General features: G+C 43.2%; 1 protein-coding gene across 1 annotated transcript; it reads right to left on the reverse strand.

Moving 5' to 3' along the window:
* Window positions 1–263: 263 nt before the first annotated feature.
* mylipa (myosin regulatory light chain interacting protein a) lies at window positions 264–16,297 on the reverse strand. The gene is made up of 7 exons (XM_010734993.3): window positions 16,070–16,297; window positions 14,560–14,750; window positions 5,708–5,893; window positions 4,469–4,666; window positions 4,197–4,361; window positions 2,778–3,201; window positions 264–1,962 (listed from the first exon to the last, which is right to left on the reverse strand). The coding sequence occupies exons 1-7, from the start codon at window positions 16,154–16,156 to the stop codon at window positions 1,765–1,767; spliced, it is 1,449 nt and encodes a 482-aa protein (XP_010733295.1). The 5' UTR covers window positions 16,157–16,297; the 3' UTR covers window positions 264–1,764.
* Window positions 16,298–16,344: the final 47 nt, after the last annotated feature.

Raw genomic sequence — 16,344 nt, forward strand, 5'->3', positions numbered from 1 at the left:
TCAGTTCAATATTTTTGCTTGGTCATGCTTTGAACTCATCATAGGTCAAGGCCTTAGTGGACATGATTTATATGCAGTTCAACTGAAGAGTCTTAGAGAGGTCAACATGTTCAATAATTTAAGGAAAGTAAGAAAATTCCTTTTCCTTTAATCAACTTTTTTGGTTTTACTGCGGTCTTCTAAAAAGGGTGTCAAGTGTAAGTGCTTTCAGATAACATACAAAAATGTGATAAATGTCTCACAAATCCAGTGTTTGTTTTAAAAAAACAACTTTATTAATACTTTTGTTAAAAACAGAATATATAAAAATGATTTCATTCTAAGAGTTATTTTACAGAGCACAGTGGCTTTTGCTTCAGAAAACAGAAACAAATCGCTACTTGTATCATGTGAAAAATAAAGTCCTTCCCCTGCAGTGACTGAGCTTAAGCGAGTCAGCATTAAAGAAATAAGTTTTCCTTTTCTTATTAAATAAGTCTGTGGAAAGTTTATCATAAACTCGGTGGTGTTGCTGCTACATTAAGGCCAGACTCCCTACAGATGTGGAAAACTTTCTTGGTAAAGTGACAATGTAGGTTTTTTTTTTGTTTTTTTAAATAGTCTTTGAAATTAAATAAAACTTGAAATTGAAAAGCTTTTCAAAAGCAAGCAAGTATTGCACAGACAGATCTCCCAGTACCCTTTAAAAATATCAAAAGGAACTCACTAGTACACCCCAGAGAAGAGATCTAGAGAGGAGGTCTTCAGAGGAAGCAGCAGCTGCTGGACAAATTCCTTTTTCTTCAGATATATAAATATCCTTGTGGTTCTTTGTCTAGTAGAAGAACATTCTGTTTGCTTGATTTCTAACTTTCTGTTGGCATGGAGATAAAAATGTAAAGGTGCAGCAGTCTAGGAAATCAGGCTTGTTGTTTTGGACGAGTGGCAGTAAATCAACAAGGCCTGTTACGAGGTGGAGGAGGTTGTGGGAGTGTCAGCAAGATGGCCTACTGCATTTTACATCCACAGCCCGGTGGACTAAAATTTAACCCACAGGTCACAATAACAGAGCTGTGGTGGCCTTATTAATATGCAGTACTATACCCAGAGCAGTGCTGCATAGCCTCTAAATACCCCCTAATTGGCATGAAAAACATGGAACATGGAAAAAAAAACAAATAAAATAAAATATAAAAATGCAATTCACTCTGTTACACCATAAAATCCTGTTCTCAAATCAAACAGATGAACTTTAAAATGTCAGGAAGCATTTAAAAAAAAAAAAAAAAAGACTCAACCATTATGTACAGTGTTCAGCTAGTCTAAAACACGCACGTCCATCATATGGTTTTGGGGCTAGGAGCCTGATATGAAAAAAACAAACAAAAATTCAAAGCCTAGCTCAAAAACAAACCAATGTTGCTTTTCTGTATCAGGTCAACTGATGCAATAATTTAAAAAGGACAATAAGAGCCTGATCTAAAATCATGTTGTGGTAGAGGAGTATGATATTTAAAACACACACACAGAACACACAAACCAGCAACAATACTTAGAACAGAGCGAACAGACTGACAGTCGGAAGAGACATGAAAGAACAATAAAAACACAGACACGAGTGAAGTGTGTCGATCTTTGATTATGCTCGTATACGTTTGGTAGTTTATGGTAGTCCAGGCAGGAAACAGTCGGACGAGAAATGTTCCTTCTTTGTGAGACCTTAATCTGGCTGGTACAGCTTCAAAGTGTTCATAGTGGAGTTTGTGGGGTTCAGTGGAGTTGTCTTTATGTGTGGTAGATCTTGTGTTCGTACTCTGTGGCAGAGCAGCTGTGAGGGGAAGCCATCTCTCTGTGGATGGGTGCAGGGATGCTGCTGCTCCGGTGCTGGTGGTTGTCTGTCAGCGTCAGGTTAAGCAGGCTGGTGCAGGTGGGCAGGTAGATGTGCTGCACATGCTCCACCTCTGACCGACACACAGGACACAGCTGAGGGAGAAGAAAGAAGAAGTAATTAAGCACAGAGTTTATTTTCTAACAGCTCGTGTGCAGATGCCGTCGGCTAAAGAGGGGAGTTCGCACACTTCCTGTCGAAGGAAGCTGGAAGTGGTGAGCTACGAGCCGACTGAAGTGGTTCAGCTCTTGTATTAAACTCGTGAAACCAAGAGGTGTCTGCAACCACAATCAAGAGTGCTCTCTGAAGAGATGAGTACTGCTAGCACCACCGAAGCCATCTTGACTTGAGTTGTGTTAAAACTGCAGGGTGTGAACTAATATCTGACAGTAAGGGTCAGCCCAAGTTGAATCATGAACCAATGTAACTGTGAAAACAGCTTCCACAATCAGTCTGAGAGCAGTCGTCTTTGTTTCTACTGACTCATTTACTCGCCTATTAGCTGGGCCACGTTTCTTAGCTGAGTTAATGGAAGTAAGACTTGGCTGGCTGCTATAATCCACACACACACACACTTTAGCTGATTAACTGGGAGTGGGGGGGCATTCAGGTCAGCAGAGTGTGAGCAAAGCTTTGGATGTTGTTTAAAGGACCATAAAAATGATCAGAAGTTGGAGCTAAAGTGTAATTAAAGAGCTTTAAGCACAACTGGAAACTTACGGGCTGAAAATAAAGAAACCGTTGCCTTGTTGTCCAATTAATTTTTTTTTAAAGTACTGCTTCTAAAAAAGGTAGTGTTCACATCAGCATTTGCAGTATAGCTAATGCCAGCAGCTCTGTCATGTTTCAGAATATATGACTAAAGAAAAGCCCTCACCAACTACGGCTGTTCCAGAAAAAAAAGTCTCACCTCGAGCTGATTTGCACAGGTCTGGCAGCACACCATGTGGCCGCAGGGGCAGAACGCGGCGTCTATCTCCTCCTCGCAGCACAGCATGCACAGCAGAGCCTCTCGGAGCTTCTGCAGCCGCTCCTGCAGGGCTCGGCTCTGCTGGCAGCTGCCACAGTCCAGCCCCTCGTCCTGTTGCTCGTCCCGGCTTGGGGAGCGCGACGGAGAAGAGCGCTCGCCGCTGCCAGAGCGCGACACCAGGTCCACGACGCCCGAGTTGTAGAGAGCGCGGCGGGCGTGGTCGTAAACTTCCTTGGAGGTGCGGCGGATGTCGAAGACGTACTTCTTGCCCAGGTTGATGTTTTCGTTGAGGAAAAGTGAAGCCAGGTGGCCCTTAAAGTCTCTGCTGTACTGCATCATCACTGCATTAGTAACGGTGTCACACCTAAAAATGAAAAGATAAAACATGATTACTAATGGCAGCAAAATCAGAGCATTTGACCCAATAAACCAGTTCCAAAATGACCTGCAGTCAGACAGCTGCCTCTTCTTCCCCACAGTTTATTTTAGCCACACAATGTTCTTCCCGCTCTGACGCCACATTCACCACTTGGTGAGATAAACACTGTACACTTGTTTCTCAGCAACTGGAATGAAGACATGCCCACAAAAAAATAAAAATCTGCAGACTCGGAGCTAAAACTCATCCCTGAAACAAAAAGGACAGCACTGTCTTTTGTACCTTTGTACTATTGTGACTGACAGAGGACAATTTCATAGCTCAGCCATTTGAATTGTCCCTGCTCATTGCAGGCACACACAGTGTATGGGAAGGAAAAATACAATTTTTAACACACTGAAGACTGTCCTGTAAATCTATGTTTCCACACACACACACACACTCATTCAGGTCAAGGACGTGTTTTATGTGGCCATGTGTGCCACCTTGCCATAATAATAAGGGGTTAAAAAGGGAACAGGGGCACATTTAGTCAATGTGTACAAATGTGTGAGAGTGCAGTAAGCACTGTATGCCAAGCAGAGCAGAACAACTCTTTACAGGACATGTTTTAGGTCAGGTTTAATAATCTACTAGTCTTTATTGAAGGACGGTGAACAATAACCTTCTATTTCATGAAAACGTGCTGTGTACAGTGAATAAGACGGCTCCAAAGCAGGTCAGATTTGTGAGTGACTAACATCTGTAGCAAAGACTGTAGACAGACATGCATGCAGAAACAAGCAGCTGAGTTTAACATGAATTTGAATTGTTATCTCGGCTCACCACGTGAGGTGAGCTGCCGTCTGAGAAGAATTTAAGGCAGCGTTGACTTCCACATCTATTCAATTCAAACGGCACAGCTATCTAGCCGCAGTGTGTGTGTGTGTGTTAGTTAGTTATTGATCTGGGATTAAATGCTGTATGTTTCTGGATCTCACCTGTAGAAGGCGTGGGTCTCTGTAATGGCCCGGTACAGGCCGCTGGCTGCCCGGTTACTGATGAGCTTGAACAGAAGCACCACGCTGTCATTTGTATCCTTGGTAACTGTCAGGTACACTGTTTTTCCCGACTGCGTGGCAATCTGGATGACTGGATAGCTTACTCTAAGATGAGACAAAGAGAACAAACTGTTAGATTCTGAATACTTAAACATACCATCGCATCACTATAAGAATATATATAGAGCTATCTGCAGATATCTAGAGCATACCTGTTGACTAAGCTGAAGTCCTCCTTGCAAACAGCGATACCCTCTGGGCCGACTCCTATGGCCAGCCGTTGGCCATTTGCATCACGAACCCAGTGCCACTCCACTCCATAATGCTCGAGAGAGGAGACCAGCTGCAGGGCCTGATACTCCACTGAACCCTGGCTTGAACCTTCCAGAGCCTTGTGTCTCGATATAATGCTGCAGGAGAGACAAAGTTGGGAAAAGAAAAGACCATTTTTAAGTTTATATAGTTCTGAAGATCAGATTGGAAGTGACATTTTCTCACAAACTTTATCATACAGATAAACACCCACTGTGGCGGGTTTATTATATCAGCAGGATAACTGCAACGTGAGCGTGCGTTATTTAGACTCTGTCTTTTCTGACAACTTTACTTCTAAAGATCAATGCTTAGGCTAAAAGAAGCACCCAGCTCTGCTGCCTGTCAAGTTGTTTATTTCTACAGACTGGTAGAAAATGCCTAACTGTGCCACGTGCACAACAAATGGTTCCAGTGGGCATGCCAAAGGCTGCACGGTGCAGCTGCAGGTGGGACAGACGTCGCTGTGGGAGGTTTAGTGTGGCATTTGCACAGGACAAAAACTTAAAGTGTGAAATTTATTTCACCCTCTTCTTGTTTACTGAGATGTACAGTAGTCTTGTGTTAAGTGTTCTGTTTGGCTGACCTGTGTTTGTGTGTGTAACTGTACACACTCGCTGTAGGCTGTATGCACTCTTAAGTCTTTCGCCTCAGATGGATAAAGTTACTGAAAAAACACTTCAGTTTATGAATAGAATATAAAAGACGGCACTATCAGTGCAACTCAGTGAAGCCTTTATTTGTTTAAGATTTAAAATTAATTTACTTGAACATCAACTGCAACATTATATAATATCATTGACTCATTGCCAGGACCTATTATTTACTTTTCATCATGTCTTCGTGGGGTGGCAGTGAGGGAGTAGAGCTTCAGTGGCGCTGACACAGAAAAAGTAAACAGGTTTTAATGATTGGCCAGAGCTTGTTAATTTATACTGTATGTACACGGGTTATTAACATGATTGTTCAAATTCCAGATGTCTTGTGTAAACTCTAACTAAACCCCAGCATCATTAGTGGTGGTTTCGGGTCAGGGTAGGAGTTTTTATTACAGTAAAAGCGAGAACAAAAACATACTGGGCCAGCAGAACAATGAAGTGAGTCTCGGTTAAAGTGTTTTCATTTTGCTGGTGTTGTACCTGTCGATGGTGGCGGTGCTGGGCTCCTCTCCACACAGCTCGGAGTACCAGTACTGGGCTGTGTTTTGATTGTAGTCGCCAAACTCGGCCTGTGCCAGGAGCGCACTCAGCTCCTCTGCCTGCTCCGAGGCCATGCGTAGGTGACCGTTATGGAGGTCCTCCTTCACATGCGTGAAGAAGACGTGTCTGTTGGACAGGAAGACAGCAAAAACCGTGGTTAAATGAGAAATCTTTAGATTGGCAATGTGAGATGGTACACAAGGGTTTACTGAATAATCACAGCAAGACTAACTTTACATCTTTCCAGAAAGAGGACAGTGCCCACTTTCATCTTTCAGCTGACTTTCATGTGCAAGCACTGAGGAGTCTGGGGAATGCAGCCCAGAGCAGGTGGTCGTTACAGGGATAGAGTTTCATCACAGGCGGCAGGTGTCTGTGTGCGTTTGTGTGTATAGCAGAAAGGAAAAAAAAGCAACTGTCACATTTGTTAAGTGCAACTCACAATGACTCACTTTCCCTTTCTCAGTCTCTTCCTCAAAAACACACTATTGGCACTTCCATTAAGTGTGAACTCACTCCAGGCTTTAAAAGTGGAAGTTGAGGTGGAATACGGACACCAGACTGAACGGAAGTTTTCTCATGTAGAGGAAGTACTTGGACAGAGGGCAACAGTGTTTATACTGTATCTGCTGCTCCAATGTTTGACCACCACTGCGTGCCGTTAAGCAATAAATCTGAGTCAGGAACACAATAATGGGACTTAAAATGAGTTACAATGGCCGGCGTCCTGTCTGTGTCTCTGTGGTTCAATAACTGCCAAACTCATAAAATGTCTTTTTAAAAAGACAAACCAAGTTACCACTAATGACGTTTTGGCTGACACAAGGGTGTTCTTGATGAAAACGAGGTGCGTTTATGTAGTGACTGTTAATCTTTGATAAGTCAAAGATTAATAGCGGTCATAAACTGTTATTGTTTAGGCTGCATGATTAAATGAGAACACGGAATTCTGGTGCGGCCAAGGAAAACAGCTATATTATTCTAAACAGAAACCGCGGCTGGTCCTTTCCATTGTTTTGAGCAGAAGATGTGAGGAATTCTTCCATTGTAGCAACAGGAGACGAGATGTCAGAGAGAGAAACACCCTGACCAACATTATCCTTTCAGCCTGAAGGCTGCTGAACTAAAGTAACCTCAGTAGATCCTTCCTTGAGATGACCTATGGCACGGTAACCTTAAGAAGATTGTACACACACACACGGCAGCCTGCTTGCAGTCACCTGCTTCTGTCCGACAAACAGGTTGGACTGCTTTCTGCTTGCGATTGTTGTTGACTAGCTGGGACCCGGCTGACTTCAGCGTCAGGACACATTTCTCCCCGCATTAAACAAAACTTCATACCTTATTTCCGCCACATGCATGAACACTGCCGCAATGACCTAATGTAACCCTCCTAATCGCACACTGTTTGCTCTGCAGGCCTACAGTATGTCACCACAACTGTACACCTGAAATGAAAGTATGACTTTAGCATCCTGTGCTGACAAGAGTTTGAACAGTAAAGCAATTCAAGTTTAAACCGGAATGTTTTGGCCTCCTGATGCGGATGACTAAAAGCAGAGTCCTGAAACTGTTATTGAGTTTAAAAAAATAAAATAAATCTCCCTCGGGTTACAGTCCCCTTTGAAGCATGATGCAAAGAGAGACATTGTGTAAATCAGGTCAAACTATGACTTGAGGGCATTTGAGATTTAAAGGGATGTTTTGAGTGGATGGCACTCATCGTCCCTTTATTAGCTTTATATGAATGCACTGTGTTTTGTTTAGGGAGAAACGCATCTTGCTGAGCTGTCTGGGGGAGCCACAAAGGACGAGGGACCGAGCTGGAGGTGATGTTTCCTCTGTAATCTTGTGGGACTGGAAAACAGACTGTTGTGGGAGCGGCTGTGCGACTGGTGGCACAATATGCAAACGTGCGTATTGCAAATGCTCTGCTGTGCAATAACACAGACACACCTCGCCCAGCACATGTTCATGGTGCTTCTAAAGGAGCAACAACAGTAGCGAAAAAGCAGCTGTGAGGCACACAAACATAAGAAAAAAAATATCGGCCTACTCCGCCCCTGATAAAGCCAGACCATAACAACGGAGCCCCCGGAGCTGACTAGCCTCAGGCATAACAAACAGTGCTTTGATATGGTGTTAAACATCCCATTCCCTCCAACACACACGCACAAAAACACTGCGCTCTATTGTGTCAGGCCCAGCAGGCGTCATGTGACGGAGCGCTGCTAGTGAGCTACCTGCCCGACGTGAAACAATAGAGCAGACTTTTACTTCAGGGTGCTGACAAAGGGTTACTATAGGACACGCCGCGGAGGTTACTCTAGTTCAGGTGGGGATTAGCGAGGGGTTAATGTCAGTCACTGTGTCAGTGAGCAAGGCATTTCATGTGATAAAAGCTTCCTTCAGGACATGCCTAGGCCTGTTGGTTTGGTCTCATCAGAATCAGGTTGAGTTCACTTTGGTACGTAACAAATAAGAATACGAATAAATCTAAATAAAGATGAACACCAGTTCAGCAGGTCGAAAAGCATACATAGAAAACTGACATTAAAATGTGGAAGAAAACAAACAAAGAAATGAAAGCTGCACTGTAACAACGTTCTACAACTTTTTGGCCGCTGAGCAACACTTCTGCTTTCAAGTGTTGTGGCTGCACATGTGTAAACAGGTGTGCGTGCTTTCCTGAGTTTAGGCCAAAACATTCCAATTATCATTTTGAAGAATCCAAGAGCCAAACAGCAGAACAGGTAACTACAGTTCACTGAGAGCACATCTAGCAGATATATGCTCAGACAAATACCATAAACATAACTTTAAAAAAAAAAAAATGGCCATGAGAACTCACTGGTTATGATAAACAACAGCAGAAGTTTTGTACAGATTACCCTAAACACAGCCTGGCTTTTCTATCAACGGTTTCAGTCGTACATTTTTTCCCTTTGGCCTTCTCAGACAGCTGTCCTGGGATCAGTCTTCTCAGCTGCTGTGGTGCTGCCTCAGCACATGTCAAGGTCCATCCTAAACTCAGGGCATGGGAGAGACAACAGTCCATAAATCCACAAGATTTAAAAGACACACTGATGTGACGGGACTGGATATGTGGGGACAGGCCTTAAAGAGGATGTCATTCTCTCAGGCTGATAAAGTTTAAGCAGGGTGTAACCAAGGTAACGAGAGACAACAGAATGGATGTGTGACCCCCGTGCTCAACCAAACATGCTGAGTAGATGAGTTTTAATCACTACGGTGCCAGACAAAATTCTGAAATCCGTCGTACTGGTTTCCTCTGGATTCATCAGTCTGATTCACCATTTCAGGGAACAACACACATTCAGACACATTTGCATACATGTCATCCGTGAAGCATGCAGCACGGCATTGCCTTGTTCTTTTGACACAGGCTGAATGCCAGGAAGTTGACGCAGAGACTAAAGTCTCTTGCCCCACTTTTACCTTCTTAGATCGCATACAACCTCATCGCTGTTTTGTCCTTCATAGAGATAAACACAATCAGTCTTTAAGAGGCTTACTCATTTACACTCATAATTCCCCTGCAAATAAAACAGCACAGGAGAAACACGCTTCAAAACAGTGGCTGTGAAGTTAGGAGGGGTCATGTAAGGTGCTGCAGGAATGTGTGAAGACTTGATTGCCTTGCTGGAATAATCAAATTAAAGCAGGCCTGAACCCTTAAAGAAGATCAGAAAATAGGTCAGTGGGTACAGAGCTAAGATAACTAAGCGGATTTCTTGAACTGTTCAAATTTAAAAACACTGAAATACCCCAAAATGCAGCACGTGCACTTTAAACTTAATGTTGAACTATTTGGAGTGTTTTATGACTCTGGTGCAGGAGGGAGGGGAAAAAAAGAAAGAACCACAAAGACTTTTTCTACTAACTCATCACCAAGTCAACCAAATTCTCTAGTCCGTTCCACCCACCCATAAAACCATTGTCTCATTTTAATGTTTTCTGCCCCAACTCCAGTGTCTATTACCTCGGCCGGCAGAATGTCAGCGCTGCACAGAAGAACAAAACGTCCCCACCAAAATGAAACCCAACACCTCTGCCTAGAGACTGCACCTCATCCAGCCAATCACCAGTGGAGTTTCAGACCTCATCGCTCGGGCTCTCAACAATGCGGTTTGTGAGCTAGTCAAATAACACACTGGCAGTAGCTGTGTGCTCAGAGGTTACTATCTGTCAATGAACTGTAGTAAACTCTGCTGAGCATCTTCTCCCGAGGTGTAGGCTGCATGGAAAGTCAGACACAAACGCTTATTGTAGCTTTAATCGTCTAATTTACCAGAGGGTTGCAAAATAATCATTTCAAGACACACACACACACACACACACACACGTTATACAGCAATAAAACAAAGAAGCTGTTTGTATGCTAAATGCCTTGGGTTACAGGCCGGTGCTCTGTACTGACTGGTAAAACAGCGATTACAGCCCAGCATCCATCCTAAGTTCAGGCGCCAAAGAAATATAACAACTCGACTGTCATTCTTGGACAAGGGCTAATGTTTTGACTTCAAACAAGACAAAGCAGGGCTAGGTTACTCGAGTGCACAACAATCTGAGGAGGGAAGAAACTCACAGGGAAAGTAAAAAGGTCTAATCAAAGACGCTGGAGCATGCTGATAAAAACCTTGGGAACATTTGAAGACCCACAGGCGTCTCGTGTGATCTTTGGCTTGATCATTTCTGGAGCCTGCCACAGAAAACTAGAAATGATAACTGGTGTGTGACCTGAATAAATTACCTCAAACTGTTTCTGCAGAACAATCAGCTGAAGAGGCAGTGTGGCAATTTTGTCTGAGAGATGATGATCTTCGTTTTCGTAGGAACTGACTGAGGTTGTAAAAATAAACATGAGGAGAGATGGAGTTCTGCTCTGGCTGCACGGGAACTGTAGCGTGCTGCGACTTGTTAAAGATTTTTGTAAATGATGGTACAGCCATGCAAAGTTGTGTTCTTTTGGTAAAATCTTTTATTTGATAGGTTCAACAAACTCTACATGCGGTTGGAACTTATCCCACCATGCACTGGGGGAAAGGCAGGGGAACACCTTGGAAAATCGATATTTCTGTCACAAGACTAACAGAGGCAGGCGACACTTTCACTTTTACAGATTTGGGTTCCGATTCCCTGACCAGTGAGTCTTTGCACTGCTTGAGATTATATAAGAATGAAAGAACACTGCTCTATTACTGTCATTGCTCTCACAGGACAGAGTCCTCAAAGTTGAGTTAAATATTTATTAAATATTTCAATGTGCAAATGTACATACTCCTCAGGACTGTGCACCTTACCTCCTTTTTCTTTGCCTATGTTTATGTTCTATATTTTTTTCCATTTTCTTGCCTATATTTATATTGTATATTTTTATGTTTCATATTTTCCACTATTGCACTGTTATTGGAGCTGGCTTTTAATCTAATTGTAGATGCGTATAGTGACAATAAAAAAGGCATCCATTCATATTTTTAGCCTGGAGGTATTGAACACTGTGCAGCATTAGAGAAAGACAGACAGTGTTTTTTAGATTTAACTCCTAGATTAGTTAATTAGTTTGGCTTCTGGTTTGGATTTAAGTTAAAGATGGGCTTGACACCAAAAGGGGTAAACAGGTTAACAGTCAGAACCTCTAATAGCTGTGTGTAACCAATCTCTGCCTGATCAGAATGTTAAATACAAGGGCTAATGAAGGGGAAACATTCACATATTTAAATCAGAAACACCCCCTAGCAAGTGGTGTTTAATGGTGCAGATAACACAGGCTGTTGTTCAGGCTTTGTCGATAAAAAGTGCTACTTCCTTTAAGTAACCAGTTACGTCAGACCAGTTGATGAACAAATGAATGCAATGTAGATGTTCTACAAAGCAACTGTATTTTAGGGAACTGGTTCAGAGTTTGACTGGCTTGAAATAAAAAAATAAACACAGCACCACCAGCTGCCCCAAACAGTAGCTGAGAGACATGTTATATATTTGCAAAACATATCTAATTTGCAAAGCGAGCTCAGAAATACTGTATTTATATAAAAAAAAAAAATAAAAAAAAAGAGAGAGAATCTGAATGAGATTTTAAAAATGGTTTCAGAAGAAAGGGAACACATCTGCCACAGAATCAAGCTCAATTAAGCCTTGCAGCACAAATAGACATGACCTGCACTCTTTTGCGCCTTCCAAAGGATATACAGGTAACACATTACTGAGTGGAAGAAATTAGACCAGCCAAGTGTATTATGAGCAGCCAGTATTGACTCTAAGATTTAAATACTTATATTTTCCAGCACTAGTAGACAATGAATTAGAACACAAAAGCACCTCAATGCTCATCTGCACGTGAGCATGAACGCTCAAGTGACCTGCTAGGCTGTTTTTTGGCAGCAGAGTACACGGCAGCTTATATAAGCAGCTCTGCATGTTCAGTCCAGCACTGGTTATGTAATAAGGGCCTATAAGAAGGGCGTAGGGGAAAAAAAAAAAAAAAAAAAAAGAGGCCCACCCCTCAGCTCAGCTGAGAGTTGTGGTACCGTACTGCTCTGATTGCTGTGTTCATACGCTGCTGAGAACATTCAGTCTAGCTCACGTACGTGTGCTGCTGAAACATGCTGCTTGCGTCTATGAAGCATGTGTGTCGAGTCCTTAAACGTGTTTACTGACTAACGTTTGACAGTAAACTAAGCAAACTTCATGCGAGGCACAGATAAAAGTTTTCTGTAGGCATGCGAGTAACAAATGTGCTGCACGGGGAGTTTTTCTGTGTTTGTCATGATGAGGTGTGCCTACAAGGCAGAACAAGTTGAATGCTGGCTGTGGCAGTAAGTAGGTCAAAGGTGACAACACAAGAAATGAGTGAAATCAGATAGTCTGGTTTATAAGAGCACTAATTACTCAAACTAATGAAAGTACAGACATTTCCCCTAGAGGTTTAAAGTGAATATTCAGTGGAATTTATTGGCATAGAGATGACAGAGTGAATAATAGGAGGTATAATGAAGGTAAATGAAGCCTAGCAGCTTCCCCGCGCTGTGTGTTGGTCCACAAAATGCCACTGCTGTGTAGTGTCAACACCTTGATCTCATCTCTAAAACCCGATGCCAGTGTTTGCTCCCCCGCCACTTAAATTATATCATATGAGCAGATGGATGGCATGAAGGGTGGGCTAAAAAAAATAATAATTTAACAGATAACTTGACAGCGTGTTGGTGTGTGCGCCATGTGTGAGTATTTATTAGCAGCAACCGCTCGTACCCCTGCCTGCCATCTCACATCTTTATCTCACCTTTTTTCCACAACCCCCATGACCCCCACCCGACATCAGCCATCTGTTGATAACCCCTGCTAATCTGGTGGAGGTCAGAGCACAGGCAGCCAAGTGTCCTCCACGCTCACCCCCCCTACTGCCTTTCACTTTTTTTTCCCCCCTTCAAAAGGGTTTGCCAAATATGGGCCAGGGTGGGGGTTGTGGGTGAGTGGGGGGTGGAGGGTGAGTGAGCTAGACTGAGGGGAAGTGTGCCCTGTGACAGTTTGAATCTGACAGGGATAAAATATAAATATGGCAAGAGAGCAAAGTTGATATCTTTATATTTGACCGAGTACAGTGACGGGAGGGGAGAGGGAGCGAGAAACAGCTGAAGGGTGAGCAGTTGGTGAACTGGGGAGCAACTGAGAGCTTACTGGAATGCCACACGAGCCAAAGCAGATACATGTCAGTTTAATGAACAGCTCTAGTGGCGTGCTGTGTGTGAGTGTGAGAGGGCAAGAGCAGCGTGGTGGCTGAGCTTAAAAAGACACCAAACAAATTTATCCTCCGCCATCCGTGCTTTTAAACCCCGCGGTATCAAAACACTCGATGGCAACGCCTGGGGCGAATATAACATCCTCGGTATCACAACAGACACTGCATGTGAAACAAGTTCTTTGGACGGGTTCCGAGGACTGCGAATGCACTTGCTATTTATAACTTCAAATGAAACTGGGGCTGGGGGAATACTGAGCCGGGATCTAGACTTATCAAGGCTTGTTACTTTGTTCTTATGTACTGTTTTTTTTTTTTTGTTCCAATCTGGCACAGGAGAGATAATAAGGGGAACACCTAATATAATATTTGCTATAGCAAATGTTTGCTGGCTGTGGCATTTCTAAAACATCATTTTTAAAGGTGCATGTGATTAAAAAAAATAAATCACTAAAATTTGTTTCCCAGATGCGACAGTGACTTATGATGATGACTTAATCCAGAGAAAACAAAAGCCATGAAAAACACCTACACTGGCCTGTTTGAACAATTTCCAAACAGCATCTGCAGAATTGTGTGCTGGAGGGGCTGTGCCTTTTGTTCAGACAAAAATGGCCACAAACAATTGAAACAAAAAAAGCACAACAAAAGTTATTTGAAGTTGAATGGGGGCAGTGACAGAGGTCCTGGCTGCCACACAGAGGCTCCCTGAGGGCAGGCGCACATCAACACACACAGCCCCAGAGCTGCTAGATCACATTTCCTGCCAGAATGAACTCTAATAACCCCTGGAGCACCCAGGAAGAGGTTACTACAGGGCATTTCACTGTATTAGAAACAATGTGATGAGATTATGAACTCTGCAAGGATTGCTTTTTCCCCAGCATGTGCTCTGAAAGTAGATTTTATTGAATAAATAAATTAGATTTCTGAAACTTTTTTTTTTTTTTTTTTAAATAAGTTGATTTGCAAATGTGTCAAACAAAAAGTGATTTGTACACAGTCCACACGGTGCCAGAGTTGGTTCACATACCTCGTCTGTTCCTGCAGTATCAGATGAGGCTCCACAAAGAACTTGACGCGCAGCCGCAGTCTACAGGGCGCCACATTATCCATCTGCTGGCAGATGCGGTTCCTCAGATTCAGCCACAGGTTCTCTCCTTTGCTGCCTGTGAACTGCAGCCCGAAGTAGTCCACTTCAATTATGCCCAACTTTCTGCAAACCTGGAGAGATCAAAGAAATGGGTCACAAAAGTGGACGGAGAAATTAAAAAAGAGGATCTTTAAACCAACTTTGTGGGGAAGAGAATTGGGGGATACTAAATCATTTAGACAGGGGAAGCTTCACAGGTTTCTATAATTTTTTTCTTTGCTCTTAGCAGGACAGTATAATGTGAAGAGAGGGCTGAGATTTGAGCTGTGACAGGAGGCTAAAATGTTCTTTAATAAGACAATCCATACTGGCTTCAGACTCCCTGTGGACGGTGTGAAGAATCAAGAATTCCAACAAGATTTGCAAGTCCTTTTATCACGTTGTTCTTTGGGATTTTCCCCTCTATCCCCAGTGCTTCTTTCACACAGATAAAACCACATCAATATTCCAAAGCCTCAGGATAGGGTGAAGTGAACTTGGAGGGGGCTCTCGCGGGGGTGAAAAGGGGGCTCATCAAACCCACGATCCCACGCCCTCTTAGCGGCGGCGGCCATGAGGTTCTTACATAACTGCCGGTGGACGTCTGCAAGGGAGACCCAAAGGGGCTGGAGATGAAACTCATTCATCATACCCACGAGCAAATTGGGGGGGGAATATGCCACGCATGTGAAATAGCTTTGCATTCTATGGGTGCGTGGGGAGAAAACAACTTGAGGCTACTGATGAAAGGGAAAAAAGAAAATCACACTGTGCATGTTCACTTTGGAGGGAATCTTAACAACTTTTAGTGCACGCTCAAGTTTCGCTCTGACTGGAGCGAGAGCGCTGAGCGCGTGCAGCAGCAGCAGGATGAACTCTAGTAACCCTGACAGCCATCTGCTGTGACTGAGCCGTGCAGGTACAGAGAGGACAGCATGCAGCTTCACAACAACTTTCCTGCATGTGTATTAGGTCATATGTTGAGACTCTGAAACTGCATGTTAAGATTTCATTCTTACAAACAGATGTGGATTTTATTTATTTATTTACCCCTGTGCGGAACAGAACATTTTGTTTCCGCCATCACGACGCGCAACAATAAAGCCTATGTATGTACTGTAATGTGTGTGTGTGATAGTTTGGTTGTTCTAAGTTACATTGAGAAATTGAATATCAAGTCAAGCAGCAAACACATTTTCTTTAAGTGTTCCTCGTCGAGCACAGGCTGGGGTCAGTTCCTCTATCTGAATATTTGAGTCACACATAACCGAAGTCTTTTAAGTTGAGGAAAATAGATGTTTTGAAGTTTCACAGGACAACCAGAGGACGGCTGTCCTGCCTGACCACGACAGTGTCCATTAAAAAAGCTGTCACAATAACATAACGCGATGTGTATTCCACCACAGCCTACCTTATTCAGACAGTCTTCACCGTTCGCCTTCGCGTCAACTTCCACTTCCATCACCACCGAATCCGGACGAGTAACGTGGCAGAGCATTTTGCCTGTGAGTCTTTGGTGTGCCACTCTTTTTTTTTTGCAAAAATAAAAGAATAAAACAATTCTCGTGCCCCTCTTAAAAACCCCTACATGAAGCCTTTGTCACTTTCTCAGTCCTTCCACTCTGTGTGGCGGATCTGAAGCCACCAGCTGTAGCCTATATCAATGAAACGCCACGCGCAGCACCG

The sequence above is a fragment of the Larimichthys crocea genome, chromosome XIII (genome assembly GCF_000972845.2).
Source record: "Larimichthys crocea isolate SSNF chromosome XIII, L_crocea_2.0, whole genome shotgun sequence".
Lineage (NCBI taxonomy): Eukaryota > Metazoa > Chordata > Actinopteri > Sciaenidae > Larimichthys > Larimichthys crocea.

Coding starts and splice junctions, on each gene's coding strand:
- mylipa (XM_010734993.3), bottom strand. CDS start 16,156: ATGCTCTGCCACGTTACTCGTCCGGATTCGGTGGTGATGGAAGTGGAA. Junction 5,894..14,559: donor ATACTGCAGGAACAGACGAG/GTATGTGAACCA, acceptor CCTGTCCAACAG/ACACGTCTTCTTCACGCATG. Junction 4,667..5,707: donor AGCACCGCCACCATCGACAG/GTACAACACCAG, acceptor TCTCTCCTGCAG/CATTATATCGAGACACAAGG.